Source organism: Neolamprologus brichardi, chromosome 18 (genome assembly GCF_056152115.1).
Source record: "Neolamprologus brichardi isolate AB-2024 chromosome 18, ASM5615211v1, whole genome shotgun sequence".
Lineage (NCBI taxonomy): Eukaryota > Metazoa > Chordata > Actinopteri > Cichliformes > Cichlidae > Neolamprologus > Neolamprologus brichardi.
In genome coordinates this window covers 5,573,180-5,597,849 of record NC_142121.1, presented here as the reverse complement: position 1 = coordinate 5,597,849, position 24,670 = coordinate 5,573,180, and the positions used below count along the sequence as shown (strand labels likewise).

General features: G+C 40.4%; 3 protein-coding genes, 1 long non-coding RNA gene and 1 pseudogene across 5 annotated transcripts; 1 reads left to right on the top strand and 4 right to left on the bottom strand.

Moving 5' to 3' along the window:
- Positions 1–2,149: 2,149 nt before the first annotated feature.
- Positions 2,150–4,243, bottom strand: LOC148097485 (E3 ubiquitin/ISG15 ligase TRIM25-like). 2 transcript variants are annotated; one of them, XM_087832122.1, is made up of 2 exons: positions 3,423–4,243; positions 2,593–2,724 (listed from the first exon to the last, which is right to left on the bottom strand). In XM_087832122.1, the coding sequence occupies exons 1-2, from the start codon at positions 4,224–4,226 to the stop codon at positions 2,668–2,670; spliced, it is 861 nt and encodes a 286-aa protein (XP_087688248.1). In that variant the 5' UTR covers positions 4,227–4,243; the 3' UTR covers positions 2,593–2,667. The 2 variants fall into 2 exon arrangements, with proteins under 2 accessions (XP_087688247.1, XP_087688248.1); XM_087832121.1 differs by having other exon boundaries at positions 2,150–4,243.
- A 2,593-nt stretch (positions 4,244–6,836) lies between these two features.
- Positions 6,837–8,590, bottom strand: LOC118455989 (tripartite motif-containing protein 16-like). The gene has a single exon (XM_035916329.2). The coding sequence runs from the start codon at positions 8,555–8,557 to the stop codon at positions 6,881–6,883; it is 1,677 nt and encodes a 558-aa protein (XP_035772222.2). The 5' UTR covers positions 8,558–8,590; the 3' UTR covers positions 6,837–6,880.
- Positions 8,591–12,558: 3,968 nt separating this feature from the next.
- On the bottom strand, positions 12,559–16,432 carry LOC102795644 (uncharacterized). The gene is made up of 2 exons (XM_087832153.1): positions 16,261–16,432; positions 12,559–13,542 (listed from the first exon to the last, which is right to left on the bottom strand). Exons 1-2 carry the CDS (start codon positions 16,430–16,432, stop codon positions 12,656–12,658), a joined length of 1,059 nt encoding a protein of 352 aa, XP_087688279.1. The 3' UTR covers positions 12,559–12,655.
- Positions 16,433–16,455: 23 nt separating this feature from the next.
- LOC148097484 (uncharacterized) lies at positions 16,456–17,462 on the top strand. Its single transcript, XR_015716804.1, has 3 exons — positions 16,456–16,799; positions 17,006–17,217; positions 17,289–17,462. It is a non-coding gene; the product is annotated as an uncharacterized LOC148097484 (long non-coding RNA).
- A 1,897-nt stretch (positions 17,463–19,359) lies between these two features.
- Positions 19,360–21,279, bottom strand: LOC148097483 (tripartite motif-containing protein 16-like; annotated as a pseudogene).
- Positions 21,280–24,670: the final 3,391 nt, after the last annotated feature.

Here is a 24,670-nt window from a genome sequence, read left to right as displayed (position 1 = left end):
CACTGAAATGCAGGAATGAGAACTTTGGAAAGATCCGACAGTCTTTGTTGTTATCTGTTTGTGCTGCTTTTTAAAGGAACAATTGGATTGTTTATAATTTGCAAGAGTACATGTATTTGTTTGGTTGATTTAGCAGAAGCACTGTGGAAAATTTTACAAGGACGTGAACTTACATCCATGTAACAGTACAAGAGAGGCACAGCTCAGCAGGTTCTGAGGTACCTGTTTACAAAATGTTGTATCCTATCTAAACATTCTTTACAATTTTACATTGAGAAACATTATTCTTGAAATATTTGACCTGTATAAAGTATCATATCTTAAATGTATTTCATTCATTTTTGAACCATAAGACTAACAAGCTGAAATGTAACAGGAGGGAACTTAAATACTGACTTAGCTAAACCTATGACACACGAGGGGAAAACAAAATATCTGCCATATAACTACCTAACACAAAACAATTCAGCAAACTCCAAACACCCCCCTGGCAATGAAGCATGTTGTTCAGTCCAATGAGGCTGTCAGCAGTACTTCAGATCCCCCAGCCTTTTGCCAACCAGGAAGGAGAAGCCAAACCCACAGGTATCTCAAACAAAGAAAGACGTATTAATAAAACATAAAACATAAATTTGACCATGCAGTGTTGATATGGGTGCACTCCATATAAACATTGTAAGGTGTGATGGAAAAAGTAAACTAATTTAATAAAGAAACAATATAATAGGCAAAAAATAAAATATATTTAAAGTAGGGACTGCAAAGTAAACTAAAGGGAAGCAAACTAGTGGTGAGGTGTGGAGCTTACCATGTGTGGCTTGGCATCACAAACACAAAGCCAACAACAAAATGCAAAGATGAAAACCACCGCAAGAATTTTTTAAAGCAATCAAACCACTGTGAATTCTACTTTAGAAACAAGAACAGATAGAAACGAAGGCTGCGACCTGACTGGTTACACGTTTGTTACCTGTTGAAGTTCAGAGTCTGGCTGCTGTGCCGGGGGCGGCATTGCTCAGCTTTAACATCACTCTGGGTTCTTGGCTAGCTTAGTGTTAAAATGCCATCTGTGCAGGTTGTCTGTGCGAAGTTGTGTTAGCAGGATCGTGCAGCTGTTTCTGTCCTGGACACAGTTTACACTTTACCATCTCACGCTTATCCTTTTGCTTAATAAAAATAAAAGTCCAAGCTGTAGACTGTGCCACTATTTTCCTCCTGCAGCACACAAAATGAGATCAATTCCACAAATTTACCCACTTGAAACCAGTTCTCTACAAGAACTTGATTCTTTTATATAATTCAATTCATTTTTATTGATTTGGCGCCAAATCCCAACAGTTACGTCAAGGCACTTTATGTTGTAATGTTTTCTTGTTGTCATGTCTGTCGTTGTCCACCAGGTGTCTGCTTTGGATCATTTTTTCTGTGTAACTGTTGTTTTACACCAGTGATCAGAGTTTTGTTTGTTGGTTTTTTGTGGTTTGTTTCTTTGTTTGGATTTGTTTTTATCCACATTTGTACATATGTCCGTATATTTTCACCAATAGCTATGACAGGAGATGGGACAACCCTGGAAAAGTAGTGCCAAAACAACCATCTATGCCTAAATGTCTCCAAGACAAAGGAGGTGTTTTTGTTAAATGAAGGGGGGCGAATCACTCATCTCCCAGAGATTCACAAATCTCACACCGGCAGGCTAAGAGAGCAGTCCATATCTGACTGAAGAGGAAAAAAATGTAGCACAGAGAGGCTGTGAGTCACAACCAGTAATGCTGATGCTGCACTGAGAGACCATGGGAAAAACTGATAAGTTTCCAGTTTATAAATATGAAATAAAACACTTCAGCGCTTTAAAATGTTTAATAACTTTGTCCATGATGACCTAAATTAAAAAACTCTATATACTGATTGAAAGAAAAACATTGCTTTAAAAATCAACAAGTACAAGATTGACTGATGAATCTTCCTCTGGTCTAAACAGGAACTTTGTGGGGTTTTAGGAGGAAGATTTCTTCAGCTATTCCCTGAAGATTATTTTAGCATTTTTCCTATCATACTTGACTGAGACCCTGGAATGAAGACAGAAAAAAAATGTTTTTTTCAACAATATTTATTTGTAATTATAATAATATTAAATTTCTTCATGTAGTGAATTTTAAAAACAATGGACAATCTCATCTTGATTACTCCTTAAAACTAGAGTTTCATAATACCTCATTTGTCATGACTTAACTAAAAAAAGTTAGTCTTCCAGTTATACATTTCTTTCCACGTGTATAAAGCGATGATCACTACTCATTTAGAGATCAGCTCTTTTTATGCAGTGAAATGTTTTTGTAGATGAAAATAATCATGAGCAGTCATAGCCTCCATGGCTAAACAGACTTAGGAACAGCTCGTTATAAAACACTCAATAACATCATTCAACATCTAGAAGATGTTGGGGTAACACCCATAATGATTGATTTGCAGCTGATCTCTGTGCACAGCCAAAATGTCACAACAATGATGAAACTAAAATACAGATTTACACCCACAATATGAAAGACTTTAGTCTATTTCAGTGTGACAAACTCAGCAATATCGCCATAATTATAGTAAAGACTCAGTCCAGCATAGAGCGGCTGAGTGAATGTGGTCTGGACTCTGTGGAGGAGAGTCATGGTTTCAGAGACGCTGTAGAAGGACAAAATACCTGCTCTGTGATCCAGGTACACTCCTACTCTGGAGGAATGAGGACCTGAGACAGGAGTTTCAATGTTGTTGTGCCAAAATATATAACTGTTTTTGTTGCAATCTAATGCCCAGGATTGGTCATCGTGCCCAAACCAACATTCATCCTGTGCTGTCCTGATATTTTTAGATGCAACTGCTACAATAACTCCTCTTCCTCTCCTCAACACTTCCCAGTAACAACGTTCAGTTAGACTCTCTCTACTAACGACCTGTTTGTAAGAAGTGAATCTGTATGGATGATCAAAATAAGACTCATGATAAAACAATAATGTGACTCTTCTGTTCTCTTCTGATAATAACAGCTGTGTGTGTGCTGTGTTTGGATCCAGTGTGATTTCCTTTGAATGTTTTAAGAATCTATCTCTGGTCTTTGGCTCTGGTTGTGACAGTAAAACATCCACTTCAGTGACTGTCAGTGAGATGTTTGTCCATTCGTCTCTCAGAATGTCCTGTAGTTTATCTCTGACCTCTGACACAGCTGCTGTCACATCCTCAAAGTAGCTCAGAGGACGGATATTGATGCTGGATGAGTCTGTAGACTCACTGAGTGCTGACAGTGAGGGGTAGTTGTGTAGAAACTGGATGTGATCCTCTGTGTGTGAGAGCTGCTTCAGCTCAGCATCTTTCCTCTTCAGCTCAGTGATCTCCTGCTCCAGCTTCTCCTGAAGCTCTTTGACTCGACTCACTTCAGTTTCCTGCTGGGATCTGATCTGCTGCTTCACATCAGAGCTTCTTTTCTGGATGAGATGGATCAGCTCAGTGAAGATCTTCTCACTGTGCTCCACTGTTTGATCAGCAGACTGATTGATGGCCTCCACCTCCTGTTGAAGCAGCTTCACATCTTTCTCTCCGTCCTGGATTCTCTGCTGGATGTTTTGTCGACTCACCTCCAGCTCTCTCTGCCTCTCAGTCCTTTCTGCTGCAGCTGAGACTGTGTCGTGGCCTTTATGTTCATCCACAGGGCAGAGATAACAGATAATCTGCTGATCAGTACGGCAGAACATCTTCATCACCTCATCATGACGAGAGCAGATGTTCTCCTGGAGCTTCTTGGAGGGCTCCACCAGCTTGTGTTTCTTTAATTGAACCACATCATAATGAGGCTGAAGGTGTTTCTCACAGTAAGAAACCAAACACACCAGACAAGATTTCACAGCTTTTAGCTTCATGCCAGTGCAGAAATCACAGGCCACATCTTCAGGTCCAGCATAGCAGTGATCAGCAGGAGCAGCTTGGAGTCCAGTCTTCTTCAGCTGCTCCACTAAAACTGCTAACATGGTGCTTTTCACCAGGACAGGCCTCGGTGTGAAGGGGTGTCTGCACTGAGGGCAGCTGTAGATTTTCTTCTCCTCCTCTCCATCCCAAAAGCCATTAATACAGTTCATGCAGTAGCTGTGTCCACAGGGAATAGTCACTGGCTCCTTCAGCAGATCCAAACAGATCGAACAAGAGAAAGTTTCTTGGTCCAGCTGAACTCCTTTCTGCGCCATTTCTCGTCTCAGTGTCAGCGACTGTGTGAGTTTCACTTCCGTATAAATGAAACTAGTCTGAGCTCTGATCTAAACAACATGTGTTGCTGCTGCGAATGTGGCCTTTGAGCTCTTACAGATTGCCACATGTTGCTTACACCCATCTACAAGTGGAGATCAGAAGGGGAGGGAACAAGTGAACATGAGGACAGAGAGGAGGTGCTGAGTCAGAGAGCGGGAGGGGGGGGGGGGGGGTATGAGGCAGTGACTCATTATAGGAAGCCAAGAGATGTGTGTTTAACACTTCTGCAGTCACCGCAGACAATTAAATACTCTGATGGCAGAATTTACAGTCTGTTATGCTCTGATAACTTTAATTTAGTGCTGCTGAGCTTTGTGTGTTGTAAATTATTATCTATTGTTTGTGATAGCTTGTTGTTTCTTATAACATGTATGATTGTCAAGCTGACATTAATTGTCTTTTATTGGCATATACTTTGTTGTGCAGTCAGAAACCCTGACCAGGAGTCTTTCACTGAGGTTTCCTGCTTGTCTCTATAGACTCTGCATCAGTGTTTATGTCCAAAACTCTCAAAATGTCAGAAAATAATTATCTAGAAATAATTTCACCCATATCTGTAAAATTAAAACAAATAGAAATAAAAGGAGCAGATTTAAAAATGAAGAGAAAATCCCTTTATTGATTCATCTGGTGACACAGCTGATTAAACCTCAGTATGTCTATTTATAAAATGCTTTGTACAGGCATATAATCACTAAGTACAGTAATAATAATAATAGACAAAGGGCTGTGCTCTGAACCCATTCCTACACTCACTCTACACCCATGACAGCTTGGGGTAAAAAGAGCTAATAACATAACTGAGAGGTTTTCAGGATTGAGTTCACTTGCTGATGAGATAGCCCTGGAAAATTATTGCCAAAACGAGCATTTATGCCTGAATATCTCAGAAAGAAAGGAGGTTATTGTGAATTACATGAAGGTGGAGGAGCATTCACCTGCTGGTACTCATGAATAACTCAACTGTGGAAACAGTGGACAGCTTTAAATACTTCCGAATACCAGTGTTGGGGAGTAACGGAATACATGTACCGCCGTTACGTATTTAAAATACAAAATATGAGTAACTGTATTCCGTTACAGTTACCGTTTAAAAAGGTGGTATTTAGAATACAGTTACTTTGTTGAAATAAATGGATTACACTGCGGTACTTTCCTGTTTCATATTGTCGCGGGTCAGGACTGTTTGGGTTTTGTTTGACAGCTACGTTCTGTTGTTCCAGGCGGCAGCGTTACGGTTGCCATGGTTACAGGGTGACGCTCTCTCTCTGCGTGTTTCCTGGGTGAGAGAGCGTTGTTGTTGTTGTGCTAAGCTAATAGGCAGAATGCTACAGGTATAGCTCTAAAGAATGTAGCATCATAGGCAGTGTAGTCCGTGCTGCAGGGAGAATGGACTGCCATACACGTTATGTGTCTGTGAGCGAGGGAGGGAGAAAAAGGAAAAGTACGAGCGAGCTGGAAGCATGTAAATATAATAATAACCACTGCAGCCAAGAAGAGTGCCTGAGGAGCCCAGTTGTAAGTAAGCTATTAAGACTCGACTGTACGCTGTGTTCGTGTTTTCCTCCGAAACAATAAGTTCTGTTGGAGCAGCCTTTCAACGTCTCTCTGTCTCTCGCTAACAAACTTGACCCAGACAACAAAGTAAAGCTATTTTTCAGCTACGAGCCGACACAGAACCCACCATATTAGCCAGAGGTCCCTTTACTACGGTTCGGAGCCGCGGACCGTCAGTAACAGTAATAAATCACAGCAATAGTACATTCATGTAGTTGTAAACAGCATATATTAAGTAATCCAAAGTATTCAGAATACGTTACTCTCATCGAGTAACGTAACGGAATACGTTACAGAATACATTTTGGGGCATGTATTCTGTATTCTGTAATGGAATACATTTTAAAAGTAACCTTCCCAACACTGCCGAATACACAAAGACTTTATATGGGCTACTCATTAAACTGTTGTTAAAAAGAAAACCAACACCTTGGACCTCAAATTCTCAAAGGAACTTCAACTGCAACACAAGAGTGTGCTCTATATTTTTATGTTTATATACTACAGTTAGTCCCTGAGGTTAAGAGGCTTGAATCAACCTTTGTTGTGATTTGGCACTATATAAATAAAATTGAATTGAATTTAAATTGAATTGAAAGTATTTCAGGTGTTTCGGGAGAAAAACTGAACAAAAAGTTATTTATAGTAAAAACCTTCACTTTGTTCACATGCTAAACATTAAAAACAATGCATGAAGTTATCATTGATTGCAATTATCAAAGGTATAGGATTATAACATCTAAAGCTGGGAATACACTGTGTGTTTTTTCAGTCGCAGTATTCAGCTCCTGCTCAAACTGTACCACTGAATCGCAGGGGTTAAAAGTTCGTAGGTCATCCTTCTCACATTATACGCCCTGATGCGACCTGCGTGCTCACAGTGTGGGCACGCACACACACACACACACACACCCACCACCACCATCAACTTTTCTAAATTGCTAATGAAAACATAACTGAGCAGCAAAGCAAAAATTCTAGCTCAAGTGAAAAATCCACTCCAATTTAAACCCACAACAATATGAACGAGTTCAGTCTATTTCAGTTTGATGAACTCAGCAATATCTCCATAATTATTGTAAAACCAAAGTCCAGCAAAAAGCGGCTTAGTGAATGTGGTCTGAACTCTGTGGAGGAGAGTCATAGTTTCAGAGACTTTATAGAAAGACAAAATACCTGCTTTGTGATCCAGGTACACTCCTACTCTGGAGGACCCATGACCTGAAACTGGAGTTTCAATGTTGTTGTGCCAAAATGTGTAACTGTTTTTGGAACAATCTAATGCCCAAGATTTGTCATTACGACCAAATCCACACACTTTTCCACACCCTGCTCTGCTAATGCTTTTGTACGCGACTGCTACATAAACTCGCCCTTTCCTCTCCACCTCCCAGTAACAACGTCCAGTCAGACGTTCTCTACCCAGAACTTGACAACAATATCTGAATCTGTTTGGATGATCAGGATAAGACTGCTGATGTTTCACAAATGTAACTTTTTTGTTCCTCTCTGATAATAACAGCTGTGTGTTTGCTGTGTTTGGATCCAGTGTGATGTTACGCGAATATTTTAAGAATCCAGCTCTGGTCTTTGGCTCTGGTGGATCTGACAGTAAAACATCCACTTCAGTGACTGTCAGTGAGATGTTTGTCCATTCCTCTCTCAGAATGTCCTGTAGTTTATCTCTGACCTCTGACACAGCTGCTGTCACATCCTCAAAGTAGCTCAGAGGACGGATATTGATGCTGGATGAGTCTGTAGACTCACTGAGTGCTGACAGTGAGGGGTAGTTGTGTAGAAACTGGATGTGATCCTCTGTGTGTGAGAGCTGCTTCAGCTCAGCATCTTTCCTCTTCAGCTCAGTGATCTCCTGCTCCAGCTTCTCCTGAAGCTCTTTGACTCGACTCACTTCAGTTTCCTGCTGGGATCTGATCTGCTGCTTCACATCAGAGCTTCTTTTCTGGATGAGATGGATCAGCTCAGTGAAGATCTTCTCACTGTGCTCCACTGTTTGATCAGCAGACTGATTGATGGCCTCCACCTGCTGTTGAAGCAGCTTCACATCTTTCTCTCTGTCCTGGATTCTCTGCTGGATGTTTTGTCGACTCACCTCCAGCTCTCTCTGCCTCTCAGTCCTTTCTGCTGCAGCTGAGACTGTGTCGTGGCCTTTATGTTCATCCACAGGGCAGAGATAACAGATAATCTGCTGATCAGTACGACAGAACATCTTCATCACCTCATCATGACGAGAGCAGATGTTCTCCTGGAGCTTCTTGGAGGGCTCCACCAGCTTGTGTTTCTTTAATGGAGCCACATCATAATGAGGCTGAAGGTGTTTCTCACAGTAAGAAACCAAACACGCCAGACATGATTTCACAGCTTTTAGCTTCATGCCAGTGCAGAAATCACAGGCCACATCTTCAGGTCCAGCATAGCAGTGATCAGCAGGAGCAGCTTGGAGTCCAGTCTTCTTCAGCTCCTCCACTAAATCTGCTAACATGGTGTTTTTCACCAGGACAGGCCTCGGTGTGAAAGTCTGTCTGCACTGAGGGCAGCTGTAGATTTTCTTCTCCTCCTCTCCATCCCAAAAGCCATTAATACACGTCATGCAGTAGCTGTGTCCACAGGGAATAGTCACCGGATCCTTCAGTAGATCCAAACAGATCGAATAAGAGAAAGTTTCTTGTGTCAGCTGAACTCCTTTCTGCGCCATTTCTCCTCTCAGTATCAGCGACTTTGCGAGTTTCACTTCCGTATGACTGACGCTAGTCTGAGCTTACCAGCTTGTATCTGTAGTGAATCGGGCCTGTGAGCTCTTCCGTGTCACCACATGTTTGTCACATTCATCTTCAAAGTGCAGATCGAAAGGGGAGGGAACACGGAAACATGTTGACAGAAAGGAAGTCTTGAGTTAGAGAGCAGGAAGAAGACGAAGGGTGTGATTCGTTTCAGGAAGAGGAGAAATGCTTGTTGAACACTTCTTATAACAGAGCTTGTTTCACATTTTTTTCAAAACTTGTTTAAGTCTGCTAAAATAATTTTAGCTTCTTTTCCTTCATCCCAGTGCAGACATCACTGTTTTTTCTGTCTATTCCTGTGTGTCATTGATATAAAAGGTAACTTTTGACAGAAACAGACCATGTGTCATGTGAGAATATAGAGCCCATGCCTTTATTGCACATAAATGTAATATATTTTTAAAAGACACATAGTTAATTCAATTATTTTAGTATCATGTCATGAACAATATTTTCTGACCAAACATGCTCAGACACCGTTATCCACAAAGATATCAAAACTGGAGCAGTGAGATACAGACAGGTGACAAATTAAAGGAAAAAACTTCGTCATGAAGTTTTTGTGTACCATGTGCCCTCAGAACAGCTTCAGTCTTTCATGGTATTGACTCTGCAAGTCTCTTAAAATCTAAACAACAAATGAAATGAAAAAAAAAGGGTTTTTTTTAGAGTTTTGATGAAATTGTTAAGATCACTTTATTTTACGTCATTCAAAAGATAATGATGAAATCATGACTCATGAAAGATGTTCAGCTTGGTTGAGACTGCCTGGCTTTGATGGCCAAAGCGCATGACTCACACCATTTTCATACTCCTGAAATATTCTATGATCCTGCTGCAGTCCAGTCCCATCAGTATAGAAATGTTTCACCCTACAAAGTGACTGTGAAAGTGCTGTGGTCAGACGGTCCAGTCTGAGTATTTCAGACACTTACTGATCTATTGGATTTTCTAGCACAACCACATCTAAGGTCTACAGACAACGGTCTAAAAAAAAGTCTAGCAAGCTGAAGTTTTCTGGGTGAACATTTTTTGTTGATGTCAGAGGTCAGAGGAGAATGGCCAGAGTACTTTGAGCACTTTTGAAGGCAACAATGACTCAAGTAGCCGCTTGTTACAAACTAAGGCAAGCAGAAGAGCATCTCTGAACATATAACATGTTCCTCTTTGAAGGCAATGGCCTGCAGCAGCAGAAGACAATGCTAGGTGCCATTGCCATCAGCTAAGGATGAGTTTTTTGCTGCAGCATTTGAATTATACCTCTGGTATCATCTCACTCTGATCCTTTTGTGCAATAAAAATAAAGGTTATGTCCATATCCACTTTGCAGACTGCGCCCTATTTTCCTAATCTGGTACACTCTGTGCAGAGGTGGGTTTTTCTGTTCTCAAACTGATCTCCCTATTGGAGCTCAGTCTGGGGGGACTTATTTTTTTTATCCTTATCTTTCCTCATGTGGTGCATTTTCCATTGTTATACCTTTCTGACCTGTCTTCCCCATGTGATGTTTTTTTGTATGTTTGTATGGAGGTTAAGATGGCGCCGCAATTGCGTGCAATAGGTCGGCAGCCTTAACATGAAATTTCCCACTCGTGGGACTAATAAAGGTATCTTATCTTAAACTGTAGCAAGTGTGAGTGGAACTGATGAGCAGAATCAACAGGCAAGGAGATTAACAAATCCAAGGAATTTAACTATTGGGAACCAGTTTGTGACTCCCATCCCTAATGATGACAGATTTCATTTATAGAAAGTAAAACACAAGCAAAGTGAAATCAATCAAAAAGGATGAAAAGTATAAAAAAAAATATATAGACAGATTTTTTGTTCAAAGGCCAAACTTTTTAGTGAGTCTGGATGTGTGGGGGCAGTTTTATACAACTCAGTAGCTAACTTATACTTATCAAAATCCTAAAATATTCAGAAGCTTTGTACAATTCAGATTTTAAAAGTTAGCTCAGTTTAGGACCGTAGAAAACCAACATCTCATGTCTGTGGCGTTTGAAAACTAAAGTCAACTGAATACAAATTTTGTGGGAAGATGATGAAGTGTTGTAATGATTACTACAAACACTACTGATGTTATACATTGTGGATGTAGTGAAGAAAAAGACGAAGAGAGCTGGCATAACTAAAGAGGATGCTAGAAACTGTGTGAGATATTGGAAGATGAGTCACTCTGGCGACCCCTAAAGGGAGCAGTTGAAAGAAAAAAAAAAGATTGAAATCATTTTCTTTTTCTTACTATGTTGTTGTTGTAATTTTGCTCCCAAGAGCTGACATACTGGTTTAATGATGCTGCAATGTCTCCTGCAGTTTCCATCAGTATTTCGGTCAAACACTCAGATTTTAATAATAATATAATGTCAAAACTCTAAAACAAATTTCACCCAAATCTGTAAAACTAAAACAAATAAAAAGAAATTGAGCAGATTAAAAAATGAAGCAAAGGCAGAAAAATCCATTCATTAACTTAGCTGATTAACTACAGTCAGTAAATTTATTTACATAGCACTTTTCACAGACATTTAATCACAAAGTACCGTACAATAAAATTGATAAACTATATATAAAAAAATTAAAATACAGTTGAAAATTAAAATAGAGGTAAAACAAAACCAGTTACCAGTACTGTGCAAATGTCTTGAGCACCCCTCTTTTCTTTGCATTTTACTTTCGAGGAGCCAGAGTTGTAATTTTTGACAGTTGGACAGGTAATCCATTTCTAGGTCATAGCAGCAAGTATAGCAGCAGGTATAAGCAGAGACACCCAGAGCTGAATTTTTCCAGCCACCTCCTCTAGTTTTTCCTAAGGGCCACCAATAAGTTCCCAAACCAGCTGAGAGATATAATCTCTCCATTGTTTCTCCTGGGGCCACATCCTGCAGTGCCCAGAACACTTCACACTGGACACTTTCTGGTTATATGCAAAAACCACCTTAAACATCTCCTTTTGATATTTGGGGAGTAGGAGCTCGACTCCGAGACGGAAAAACACGTGAAACGGTCCATTCAGAGTCAATGTCCCTAGCTTTCATCAGAATGCTGTTAAAGCTCTCAGAGTTAAAGATCTTGTGAACTGGAACCTCTACCAGATGCTTTCAGCACATCTACAGTATGGGTATGCAAGGTCGTTCTGGCATCCTTCCCCACCACTTCCTCCAACTCACCACTAGCTAATGATCAACTGACAACTCATAACCTGACAGTTCAGAACATACAGCTGCAGACCTAACTATATCATTACAAAATTGATCAGCAATCTATGGCTCAGGTTTTGCTTCACTTCTTATGTTGAGTGTTGGGGACCCTTAGTAGCCCAGGTACATGCTGAATAGTTCTCGGATAGTATTCGGCATGTAAGCAGAGACATCAGCCAGGAAACGTTCGCCAACCCAAAGATGCAGGGGGAAAAAAACGTCCAAAACAACTGTTGAACCAGAAGGAAACAAGTATACCTGGAAAACTCCAGAGTAGAGTAGTAGAGTAGTACTTTCCCAGAGACTGGTTGCACAACCCAAGCTGTGCATTGAGGGGAGCCCAACTATATCTAGAGGTATATCTTGACCTTAACCACCAGCTCAGGATTCTTCCCCACCACATGTACCCAAATTCAGTTTCATTACCTGGGGGTTGCCAGTTAGTTGCTTGCACACATTCCAGGCTCTGGTTGTCAATCGTCAATCCAGTACTATCTTCAGTCAATTACTCATCATAAACTTGGAAAAAGTTTATGTTGCATCCTGCCTACTTCACATTAACAGCAGTTATGTCACTTTCTATGTTCTCTGGTCACCACGTCACAATTAATTAAAAAAAAAAAATACAATAAAAAGGTTCCAATGCGTAATAATAATAAGCCAAATAAACAATTCTGAGAGTTCTGTACACGTCTCAACCTGAATATGAGGTCACATTTTCCCTTAGTTGTTGCAGTGATTTGGTTTGTCACCAGTGTGGGCTCTATCATCGGCACACTGCCATGTCTGACAGCTCTCACTCATTTGTAATCTTTAACCAGTATGAATTCCCATGTGTCGTTTCAGGTTTGGCATCTGACTAAATCTTTTCCCACACATCGCACAAGAATGTGGTTTCTCACCTGTGTGGATTCTTACATGAGTTTCCAGTGTTGATTTCTGACTGAATCTTTTACCACAGGTGCTACACGAATGCGGCCTCTCACCTGTATGAGTTCTGATGTGAGTTTTCAAGTGTATCATACGACTGAATCTTTTCCCGCAGGTGCTACAAGAATGCGGTTTGTCACCTGTGTGATTTTGCATGTGAGTTTTCAAAGTTATCATGTGACTGAATCTCTTCCCACAGGTGTTACAAGAATGTGGCTTCTCGCCCGTGTGAATTCTCATGTGTGTTTTCAAGTTTGCCATCTGACTAAATCCTTTCCCACAGATGCTACAGGAATGTGGCTTTTCACCTGTGTGTGTTCTCAGATGTTTAGTCAGGTTGGATTTACACTGAAAGGCTTTTCCACAAGTGTCACATTTTACAGACTTTCTACTTGTATCAGTTTTACACTGGCTGTCTAAAGCCTGAGAGTCATTTACTCTGCTAATATGACTTCTGTCTATTTGATGTCTCAACAGATCTGCACATCTAGTCGATCCTTCGTCTCTGCTCTCTGGTTCAGGACAGTTGTGAGAAAGGAGCTGGTCACTGTTTGGTTCACTTTCCTCATAAGTAGAAGTCACCATAAAGGTATCAGTCTCCTCTTTCAGTATAAGGTGCTCTCCCTCTTGACTGGTGTAGAGTTCCTCTGGTTCCTCTTTAATCTCTGGATGCCCTGGGTCTTTCTGATCAAGACTGGAGTTCCTCTCCGGGATGCAGACCTGCTGGAGGAGACCCTCCTCTTCCTTACATTCATGTTGTTGTGGGATTGCTGAAGGAGCAAAAGGTCACAAGAAAAAAGCTTCCTAATGTTATGACAGGAAAACACTAAAACAGTATGGTATGTCATTCAAAATATGAAACCTGACCTGTTTGCTTCAAAAGTCAATCCTATTAATTCCAGTTTGCATAAGTCAGTTTTTGTTTCAACTGCATGTGATCTTAATGTTCTGGATCTTCAGTCCTGGCTTCAACAACTTGAAAAAGAAAATGCTCAGCAAGTTGATAAAGTAAAATACTTGGAAAACCAAAGCTGACGAGTTCCCCCTTTGTTTTCTTTGTCTTCGTCCGCTGCCATAAAGAAGCTTCCTTCATGTCATCCATGAACTCACCATCATAACATTGACCTGCTGAGGTGCATTCTGTTATTTTCTTTAGTCAGTTATTACTTTTTAGTGGATTGTTCAATGTGATTTCTAAAATTATATTATATATGGGTTCGTATACAAAGTGTAAACCTGCACATTGAAAGGATTGAGTTCAGATGGTTCGAGGATGCCTCGTGGGCACCTCCCTTTGCAGATGTTCTGGTCATGCCCAGAAACCTGCTGGAGACATAGAAATTACTCATCTAGCCTGGGAATGCCAGGCTAGATGATCCAGTTCCACAGGATCCCTCAGTTGGAGAGGAATATCTGGAAAAGTGTGCTTAGCTTACTGACATAACTTCGGATAAGTGGATGGATGGATAGATAGTACTCATCTGTTATGTAGAAAACATAACAAGCAATGGGAAAACAACATGAATTGAATTGCTTGTTTGCTGTATCCCACATTGTAGATGAGTTACCAAACATTTGAATAACACAAAGTCAGCATTCATTTCACAAAAACAGAGTTCAACCTGTCTTGTTCTTACATCTTTCTCTGTCTCTCAGTAAACATTCTCACCCTGTGAAATAAAGCAGTGATACCTTTGGCTAGCAAATACACAGTGTAACATGTAAACTGAAGAAAATCAGATATAATGACAGCCCTAAAAAGCAAATTTTTCAGGCTCATAGCCTGGATTTATGCCCCAGTACAGTCCTGCCTATAACTAAACAGGAGTAATGTTTAGCCACATTAAGATGTGTGGATCCTGTGAAAAAAGTAGGCTTGCTTGTTAGCACTTATAACATTAGCCACACTTGACTAACTAGTCTGACATTTGGGATATTTTAAATTATTTTATAGTATGTTATAATGATCTCTACCTAAAGGCCTACGGGTCTTGTTTTGGGAAATGAGCTACATTTGTTGTATTTTTAGTTGTAATGAATGTTTTTTGTTTGCACAAACTGTGTAATTTCTTTCTATAGTTTTATCATTAATGTCCATTTTGTATCTGAGGGTGTTTGGATCAAAGATTTTCTATTTTTGGCTCTTTCTGTGTGAAATACTACCTTTGAATATTTCAAATATCTGCTCCACGTTAGCTTTTTACTTATTCAAACATGTTTTGTTGCTCAAACCAGACTACTTATATTTTCATTAAGTTAATCAGTGTTAATTTGTTTTATCGTTGCTTTGTAAATAGCTATCATTTTATTTATTATGTCTTGTGACCTTTTGTTTTCTGTTTGCTTGTCTTATTTGTTCTGTGTTAGTTGTGTATAGTATGTGTTGTTCTCTTATCATTTGTTGCATGAATTTTTGTTTGGCCCCCTTCAACAAAGAGATGCTACAGCTCAAGAGGTTTATCAACATATAATGAATCTGATTCAGATGTAGAGCTGTGTGATGTCATGTCGTGTAATGAGACTTACGACTATGACTCAAACTAAATGACTAATATTAAGGAAAGAGGTGCGATATATGGTCATCTCCATAGAAGCTTCCAAAATATTATTTATATTTATATTATTTATTATTATTATTATTTAATACTTTGTAATTTTCCACAGTTTATGTGTACAGGAAGTAAGCATGCAGCCAGTCTGAACCAGTTTGCTCATTGTAGCTCTTTTCATTCAGTCTCAAGGTCGGTCTTTCTTTATCAGGCAGGCTCACTCAATAAATGCCTCTCAGAGGGCAGTTCTTTGTTAACCAGCCTGCACAAAATGCTTTGTGTGTCTGTTCATGCTGGTCCTTCTGCAGCTTTAATGAAGCACTCAAAGACATTGGAAGTGGGCTTTTTCCCCAGATTTCCACCACACAGCTGAATCGTTTTAGTCTGAGCTAAAGCTGCTGCAAAAGCTTACAGCAAAATTCATAATCATGATTATTTTTGGTCACATAAACCTGTTGCAGTTTCACTTATTTAAGAGGGTAAATTGTGAAAATAAAACATTTAAGTCAAATCGATTTGTTTGTTTAAAAGAGACGAGAGTGATGGGAGACACAGCGTCGTCTTGCAGGGAGTTTGGCCCTGATTAGGCGGTGATTTTGATCACTGAACCCATCAAAGGATGAAGATGGGTGGTGAGGAGCAGAGGACTCTCCTGCCTCAGGACCCACAGGGTAAGGGACAGAGAGATCAAGCTGTCAGCCAGCTGTGGCACAAGTTTTGTCTCACATTTTAACCTCAAAAGTGACTTTCTCTGCGCCTTACACAGTGTTTAATGCTAAAAGTTTACATTTGTATATATATATATATATATATATATATATATATATATGTATATATATGTATATATATATATACGTATATATATGTGTATATGTATATATATGTATATATATATATAGCTGCACCAGGGTCCTACATGATCATCGCAGTTATACATACCTGTTATGTGTAACTTTGTCTCGGGTTTCCGGCTGATATCCAGCAGTCTGCGCTGACGGCTGATCTCCTCCTCATACTGGACCATCGTTGTTTCAACCTCAGAGGAGATGTCTTCAGCTGTAGCAGTTAGACTCTCCCTGATAAAGTCTCTCAAATGCTGAACTGAAGACATTGTTGCTTCAGTAACTGAAATATTTATCAAACCAAAATCTTCCAGCTAACTGCAGACATATATGTATCACACCTGAAGATAACATCCATCAGAGCCCTTGAGTACTAAAGCTGTGTCCCAATTCTGGGGCTGCATCCTTCTCCGAGGCTGCTTTAATTGAGATCGTCTAGCCTACGACGCGCTGCTCCTGTTGCTTAGCAACGCTGACAGTAGCAGCTGAGAGCCTTTTTTACAGCATTGCTTGATGGATGTGAAAATATCAATTGTATCTCGTTTATTTAATTTTTACAGAAGATGTGATGTGCCTTACATTGAGAGAGGACCACACCCAGGTGCAGTAATGTTAACACTAGGAAACAACAGTTAGGTATGTAGATAAAAGCAGAGTCATTTAAATCTAACTTTATTTAGTTAATAAAGGGATTCTCCTTTCTTTGCTTTATTTTAAACCTGCTCAGGTTAATTTTATTTGTTTTATTTTTTAACAGATTTGGGTGAAATTATTTTTGTCCAGAAGCCAAATGCAGATTCTCAGACAAAGTGAGTCAAAAGAAAATACTTTTAATTTTATAGGTGGAAGTTCAACCTCTCTGGGTACTCCGGCATTCATCCCACAGTCACCTCTCATCCGAGAAGCTTCTTCAGTTCTCAGGTCAAATGGTGGGGAGTCCCAGATATAAACCTAGTGGGAGTATCCCCCCACAGAGAGACAAAAGGACCCCTGATGATCCTCTAATCGCCAAGGTGTGAAACTGGGTGTGGGTCACAATCAGCCAGAGTTTCAGGTGAGTTTTTTGTTCACTCATTGTTCCTGTGCCGACATATCAGACGTTAAAGTGTGTTTCTGTGTCTCTAGATTCCCCAGACCCATCCCCGTGTTTCCCCGTGTGGAGTGTGGAGAGAGGTCGGCGTCGACATGTGTGGGATTTTCCTTTTTCCATGGAACCCCGCCCCTCACGTCTTGTAAATAGCACAATTTCCGCACTGCCTGTAAATACACTTGGTGAAGAAATTGTAAATAAAACTTTCTCTGTTAAATCACAACCCTGGAGTACTGCGTGTGGATCCTCAGAGCAACCCGTGACAGTCCAGCAAGAACACCACAAAAATTCAGAAGAAAAGCAACAAACAAAATCCCGACTGAAAAACAGACAAGGTCACAAAGGATAACTGAAATTATTTATACTAATACATGTTGTGCTTTTCATACAAATTTATACACATTAGAGCTAATCAGGGGAATAGGGAACGACTGAACACACAGGTGAGACTCATCAGAATTAATGACGCAGGAAGTGAAACGAAATACAAAGCATAAGAGACAAATGCCCATCAAACAAAATGGGAAGTCAATGACTAACACTGAAACATCACATAAAAGAACATGGGGGAAAAGTTAGGAAAAACAACATAAGCAACTTTGTGCAAACTGCTTCTGAGCAACACAAACTGACCTGCATAACTTATTTTTCTTCACTTGGGCACACTGGATGCTGGTTGTTATTCCACTTGCTTTTGATAGTTAAATCTTACTGTAATAAACTTTTACTCATCTATGAAAGGGCCCTAAACTATGTTAAAGGAGCCACCTTCAGAATATGAAACCTCTAACTGCAAGGCAAAAACTGTAGCAGCTGAACATCCCTATGCTATCAGACCTGAAGATGCTTTTAGCTACCTTCAATCAGGCACTTGACCTGCCACAAGGGCAGAAAGCAAAACAAACAGAGACAGGACTTACTTCATACAGGAGACTTCAAACACAGAGACGGGATAGGACAGACAGGACATGAAAGGAAACTAAGATCATCTGATGATCATAGAAAAGAAAACTCAAAATCACTATAATACTCAAAGGACTTAAGAGAACTCTTAAATCCAAAAGAAAAAATCACAAGCCACCAAAAATCTTAAGACTCTGGGCCAAACACACTGAACTATGACAGTGAGCTGAGCAGTCAGAGACTAATTATTCTTAATCTTTATCCTTTATCTCCCCACATTCTCCTCCTCTACCTCCACTCCTTCATTTTCTTTGTTCTTCTTTGTAAAAGAGGAAGACAGGGAGAAGCCGCTCTCTTTCCCCCACACACACTCTCCCACCTCTGACTCTCCATCATTAGTTACGACCACAGGTGGACCTCTGCAAGAATGTGAAAATAAAAGGTTTTGTTTTGTACTGCATACATTAACAGAAAATTAATCTTTATTCAGGCTTAGCTGTATTTAGGTGGTCACTCTGCAGTGACCTAAAAATATGCCCAAGGAAAAGTGCAAATGGTTAATAGCAAGTATCATCCATGAAAAAGAGAGGAGCAGAGAAAGGCCTGTGAAAAGTCCTGAAAGGGTTTCTTTATAGTGCACCTGAGCCTGACCTGCTCACGTATGTTCATCCAAAATCAGGTCAGCTCCACCTAGCAGGTACCTGAATGAGACAGAGAACAAGAAAACACGGCCTGGCCTGTGGCGATCACACAGTGCATACTGTAATCATTATGTCAACATTATGTGCAAACAGAAATCTACTTTTACTTTACTGCTCAGCCTTGTAAAATGTGTAACTGTCACGAACATTTAGAAAGCTTCACATGTTTATGAGTTGTTATGTAATATTTACAGAATCAGTTTTACTTTGTGATGCAGTATTTGAAAAGAATTCCTGGAATCCGAAGCTTTTTCTTATACGTCTGTGTGTGCATTAATTTCTCATTTCATTTATACAATGATGTGTTCGGGTTTGAGGACCTCCTGCGGCTTTTTGGAGACTTTCATTGATTTTAATATAACACTGGGTATGGACCTACTAACAGAGTTAAATTATATATAATGTAAAAACCAAAAAATAAACCCCATATTCCAAAGGAAAACACACCCAAACTAACACCAGTCTGACGTCAAGATCCTGGAATGAAGACTGAAGAAAAGACTTTGTTCAAAAATGTATTTATTTGAAAACCCTTCAGCTGGTTCCCACATTAAACAATGAACATAATGACTAATCTCCTCGTCAAGTGTGATCACAGAAACCTTGTTCTGATAACACCCCATTTGTTTTTTGATTTAGAAAATAAAAACTGTGATAATGGAAAACCCATGAAGTGAAGGAGAAACAACAATAACATACAAAAGCATTAATATACATGTTAAATAAAATTTTTGATTTACATTTAGATTTAAGATTTACATTTGGAAAAATATATATGTTTAAAATGAAAATCATAAAATTATTATGAGCAGTGATAGCCTCCACGACTAAAGAGACATGGGAAGTTTCCCTTGGAAAAACTAGCAAAATTAACCAAAATTAACTAATAAAATAATCAAGGAAATAAAATATGAAATACCTACAACAAAAATAAAACCAACCCATGAACAGACAAATCTAGAAGTGTACTAGAAGCAACACTAACAACACTCAATGGGGAGGGCTCCACACAGGAGGCGTCTCTCCTGCCTCTTTAGCTCTGATGGTGTAAGTAAAACATCCACTTCATTGAATGTCATTAGAATTTTTTTCTATTACTTTTAAACATTTTCAGTTGGTTCTGGTATGCCCTTCTTCTTGGATCTAAGAAAGCTGGTTGATGCTGTACACGGGAAAACGATACACGGGGAACCACTAATGGGGTGCGGGGAGGCACTACACGGGGAGACACCAGAGGGGAAGGCACAAATGAAGGCACTACAGGGGAAGCCATTGTACGGGGTAGGTGGAATGGATCCACGAGGCGTTCCTCCTGATTAGGTAGTAAAACATCCACTTCAGTGACTGTCAGTGAGATGTTTGTCCATTCCTCTCTCAGAATGTCCTGTAGTTTATCTCTGACCTCTGACACAGCTGCTGTCACATCCTCAAAGTAGCTCAGAGGACGGATATTGATGCTGGATGAGTCTGTAGACTCACTGAGTGCTGACAGTGAGGGGTAGTTGTGTAGAAACTGGATGTGATCCTCTGTGTGTGAGAGCTGCTTCAGCTCAGCATCTTTCCTCTTCAGCTCAGTGATCTCCTGCTCCAGCTTCTCCTGAAGCTCTTTGACTCGACTCACTTCAGTTTCCTGCTGGGATCTGATCTGCTGCTTCACATCAGAGCTTCTTTTCTGGATGAGATGGATCAGCTCAGTGAAGATCTTCTCACTGTGCTCCACTGTTTGATCAGCAGACTGATTGATGGCCTCCACCTCCTGTTGAAGCAGCTTCACATCTTTCTCTCTGTCCTGGATTCTCTGCTGGATGTTTTGTCGACTCACCTCCAGCTCTCTCTGCCTCTCAGTCCTTTCTGCTGCAGCTGAGACTGTGTCGTGGCCTTTATGTTCATCCACAGAGCAGAGATAACAGATACTCTGCTGATCAGTACGGCAGAACATCTTCATCACCTCATCATGACGAGAGCAGATGTTCTCCTGGACCTTCTTGGAGGGCTCCACCAGCTTGTGTTTCTTTAATGGAGCCACATCATAATGACGCTGAAGGTGTTTCTCACAGTAAGATGCCAGACAGACTAAACAGGACTTGAAGGCTTTCATTTTTCTCCCAGTGCAGACATCACAGGCCACATCTTCAGGTCCAGCATAGCAGTGATCAGCAGGAGCAGCTTGGAGTCCAGTCTTCTTCAGCTCCTCCACTAAATCTGCTAACATGGTGTTTTTCACCAGGACAGGCCTCGGTGTGAACGTCTGTCTGCACTGAGGGCAGCTGTAGAAAGGATTCTCCCCTTTGTCCCAGAAGCTTTTAATACAGTTCATACAGTAGCTGTGTCCACAGGGAATAGCCACCGGATCCTTCAGTAGATCCAAACAGATCGAACAAGAGAAGTTTTCTCGGTCCAGCTGAACTCCTTTCTGCGCCATTTCTCCTCTCAGTGTCAGTGATTGTGTAAGTTTCACTTCCTTATCATAGAAACTGGTCTGACGTCTGATCTGAACAACATGTGATGGGGCCTGCCAACACATGTTGGTTACACCCATCTTCATAATGTAGACCTAAAGGGGAGGGAACACAGAAAGATATGGACAGACAGGAGGTGCTTAGCTAGAGAGCAGGAAGAAGAGGAAGTGTTTTCATGCTGTGATTCATTCCAGAAAGTGGGGAGAGGCTCTGTGTTTAATTGTTTTCTGTTCAAACCTTTAACTAAATAATATAAATGTCAATAACTGGATGCCTCTCTATTCTTTTTGTTAATCTGCTAAATGAATAGTTTCTGTTTCTTTTAACAATTCAAATAGCAGAAATGAACAGCTGACAGCTTGTCAGACTCAGACTGTAAACCATAGAGACAGTTTATATATACATTTAGTCAGGGCAGTGCAGAGATGTTTAAAGGGGCGGGTGCTCACAGTTAAAAAGGGCTCATAGAAGCAGGCTGAAGAACAACAACCCACATTCATCAAGAATCTAATATGGAATCGCATCACACTATATCACTGTCATCAGGTGGGCACGATGCAAAGCAAACGTAGCCTATTTTTTACCTGATGGGTACAATGTTGCTGTTTGGGGGGTTGCTTCTGCTCTTGCTGCTGATAGTGCTGGAGGGCAGGGCTGTGTTGATCTGAGACTGTAGAGATTAAACAGTCCACAGGAGAGAGGGTAGCTGATTAAACAAGTGTTATGAGATAATAATAAAACACAAAGACTGGTCACAGCGCTTGGAACCATAAGGTAACAAAACTGTGAGAAATAAACTAAGCTCTGCCTGTGAATCACTCTTTGCCTCTCTTCTTCCATCTCCTCATCTCATCTATCACATTCCACTTGCTGTCCGTATGAGAATGAGGCACAATTTGCTATTGAATTCATCTATTATTTAATTATTCATTTTAACAACTCTTGCACCTAATCCATAATAAAGCAATGATAGAAAAATGTTATGGAACCAAAACTTTGTTTATTATGTCTGTGAAGGTTCTCAGTCATCCAGGTCATCGTAGTCAAAGGAGCTTGCAAAGAAAAGCGTCTGGACTTCTTTAAGTTACTTGAAGACGTTTCACCTCTCATCCAAGAAGCTTCTTCAGTTCTAAGGTCAAATGGTGGAGAGTCCCAGATATAAACCTAGTGGGAGTTTCCCCCCACAGAGGGACAAAAGGACCCCCTGATGATCCTCTAATCGCCTGAGCCAAGGTGTGAAACTGGGTGTGGGTCCCAATCAGCCAGAGTTTCGGGTGAGTTCATTGTTCACTCATTGTTCCTGTGCCGACATATCAGACGTTAAAGTGTGTTTCTGTGTCTCTAGATTCCCCAGACCCATCCCCGTGTGGAGTGTGGAGAGAGGTCGGCGTGGACATGTGTGGGATTTCCCTTTTTTCCTGGAACCCCGCCCCTCACGTCTTGTAAATAGCACAATTTCCGCACTGCCTGTAAATAAAACTTTCTCTGTTAAATCACAACCCCGGAGTCCTGCGTGTGGATCCTCAGAGCAACCTGTGACAGTCCAGCAAGAAGACCATAAAAATTCAGAAGAAAAGCAACAAACAAAATCCAAACTGAAAAACAGACAAGGTCACAAAGAACAAAGGATAACTGAAACTATTTGTACAAATATAGGCTCTTCTTCTTCTTCTTCTTCCTTCATGTTTAACGGCAGCTTGCATCCAAAGATGTTGCGCTACTGCCATCTCCTGGCTTTTACTCTTACTTAACTTCCGAGTCCTCAGATCCTCTTGATGAGACCAGTATTTCTCAAAAAACAAAAAACCACCCCTTTCCCTTCACCATGACTTAACTGATTAACCACTTTTTCTAACATAACTTCCATTCCACCACTCATTTCAACCCTCATCACCCTCCTGTGACATACTTCCTACAACTAATAAGCACACGTTCAACCGTCTCCATAGCATTACACCAATCACACAACCCAGTCGGATGTTTCCCCATCCTAAAAAGAGTACTATTTAGAAAGCAATGACCTGTTCATATTCTACTTATAATAACCTCCTCCCTTCTATTTAACCCACTACTCCTCTTAAATTCTATTGTGTTTTGTACCCTATATAAATGTTTCCCTTTTGTTTCATTATCCCATGCCATTTGCCAGAAGTTCTTACTTTCTGTCCAAACGATACTTTTCCCTTCAGATTTTGACAATGGTATCTGTACATCTAAATCTACTTTTTTGACAGCTGCTTTAGCCAAAATATCTGCTCTTTCATTCCCCAAAATACCTACATGAGCTGGAGTCCACATTATTACTATATGTTTATTTTGTTCAGACAATCTATGATGAGCAAAAAGAAGGCCATACAAAATTTGCTTACTTGTGTTTCCTTTTTCAGTACTTAATAATGCTGACAATGAATCACTACATATTATCACTTTTGAAATTCTGCTGTCTTCCACCCATTCTAAAGCCAACAGTATGGCATATAACTCAACTGCATATGTACTCAGAAGATTTGACGTTCTTTTTGCAATCTTGATACTTAACTCTGGAATTACCACTGCTACCCCAGTTGCTTCAGTTCTGGGATATTTTGACCCATCTGTTTACACCTGTAAAAAGTCACTATATTTGCTCTCCAATCAGTTATAAAATTCTTGACAAATATCTGTTGTAAATTTCCTCTTCTTAGTATCCGTTAATGATCTGCCTACTTTAATGTAATCCCATGTCCATGTGGGTCGTAAAGGCCACAACACTGTCTGACTGAAGTCTTTGTCATACACTTTAAAAGCTCTCACTCTATCAACCCCAACCCACCCAAAACTATTTTTAAAATCCTTTCCTCTTTCCCAACAATTATCTAGCACTTTATTAACAGGATGGTTTTCGTCATGACCTTTCAAATGTATCCAATAGTTAACCATCAACTGTTGCCTTCTAATATACAGTGGCATTTCTCCTGATTCCACTTGTAGAGCACATATTGGCTTTGTTTTAACTGCCCCTAAGCAAAGTCTCCTTGCTCGAGCTTGGATTACATCCAGCTTCCCTATATACCACACACCCATAATCTAATCTTGACCGAATTAAAGTAACATAAATACTTTTAAGTGCATCAAAATTGGTAGTGATGTGTCCTGTGTGTCGAAGCGTCGAATCGTGTGTCGGGTAATCTCGGGGGCGTATCTGTGAAGCGCGTATCGAGGCTCGCTTTGATTACGTATGCAGTGACGTTCGAGGCCTCGCGGGCAGTCCGTACCACGTGACTGATTCAGGGACTGGTTCACCGGTTCGCGCCAGATTCGAAATAAAATGGGCAGAAAAACACAGCTGATTCCCCCATCACACTGTGTTGTGGA

Coding starts and splice junctions, on each gene's coding strand:
- LOC148097485 (XM_087832121.1), bottom strand. CDS start 4,226: ATGGCGCAGAAAGGAGTTCAGCTGGACCAAGAAACTTTCTCTTGTTCG.
- LOC118455989 (XM_035916329.2), bottom strand. CDS start 8,557: ATGGCGCAGAAAGGAGTTCAGCTGACACAAGAAACTTTCTCTTATTCG.
- LOC102795644 (XM_087832153.1), bottom strand. CDS start 16,432: ATGTCTTCAGTTCAGCATTTGAGAGACTTTATCAGGGAGAGTCTAACT. Junction 13,543..16,260: donor GACAAAGTTACACATAACAG/GTATGTATAACT, acceptor TTGCTCCTTCAG/CAATCCCACAACAACATGAA.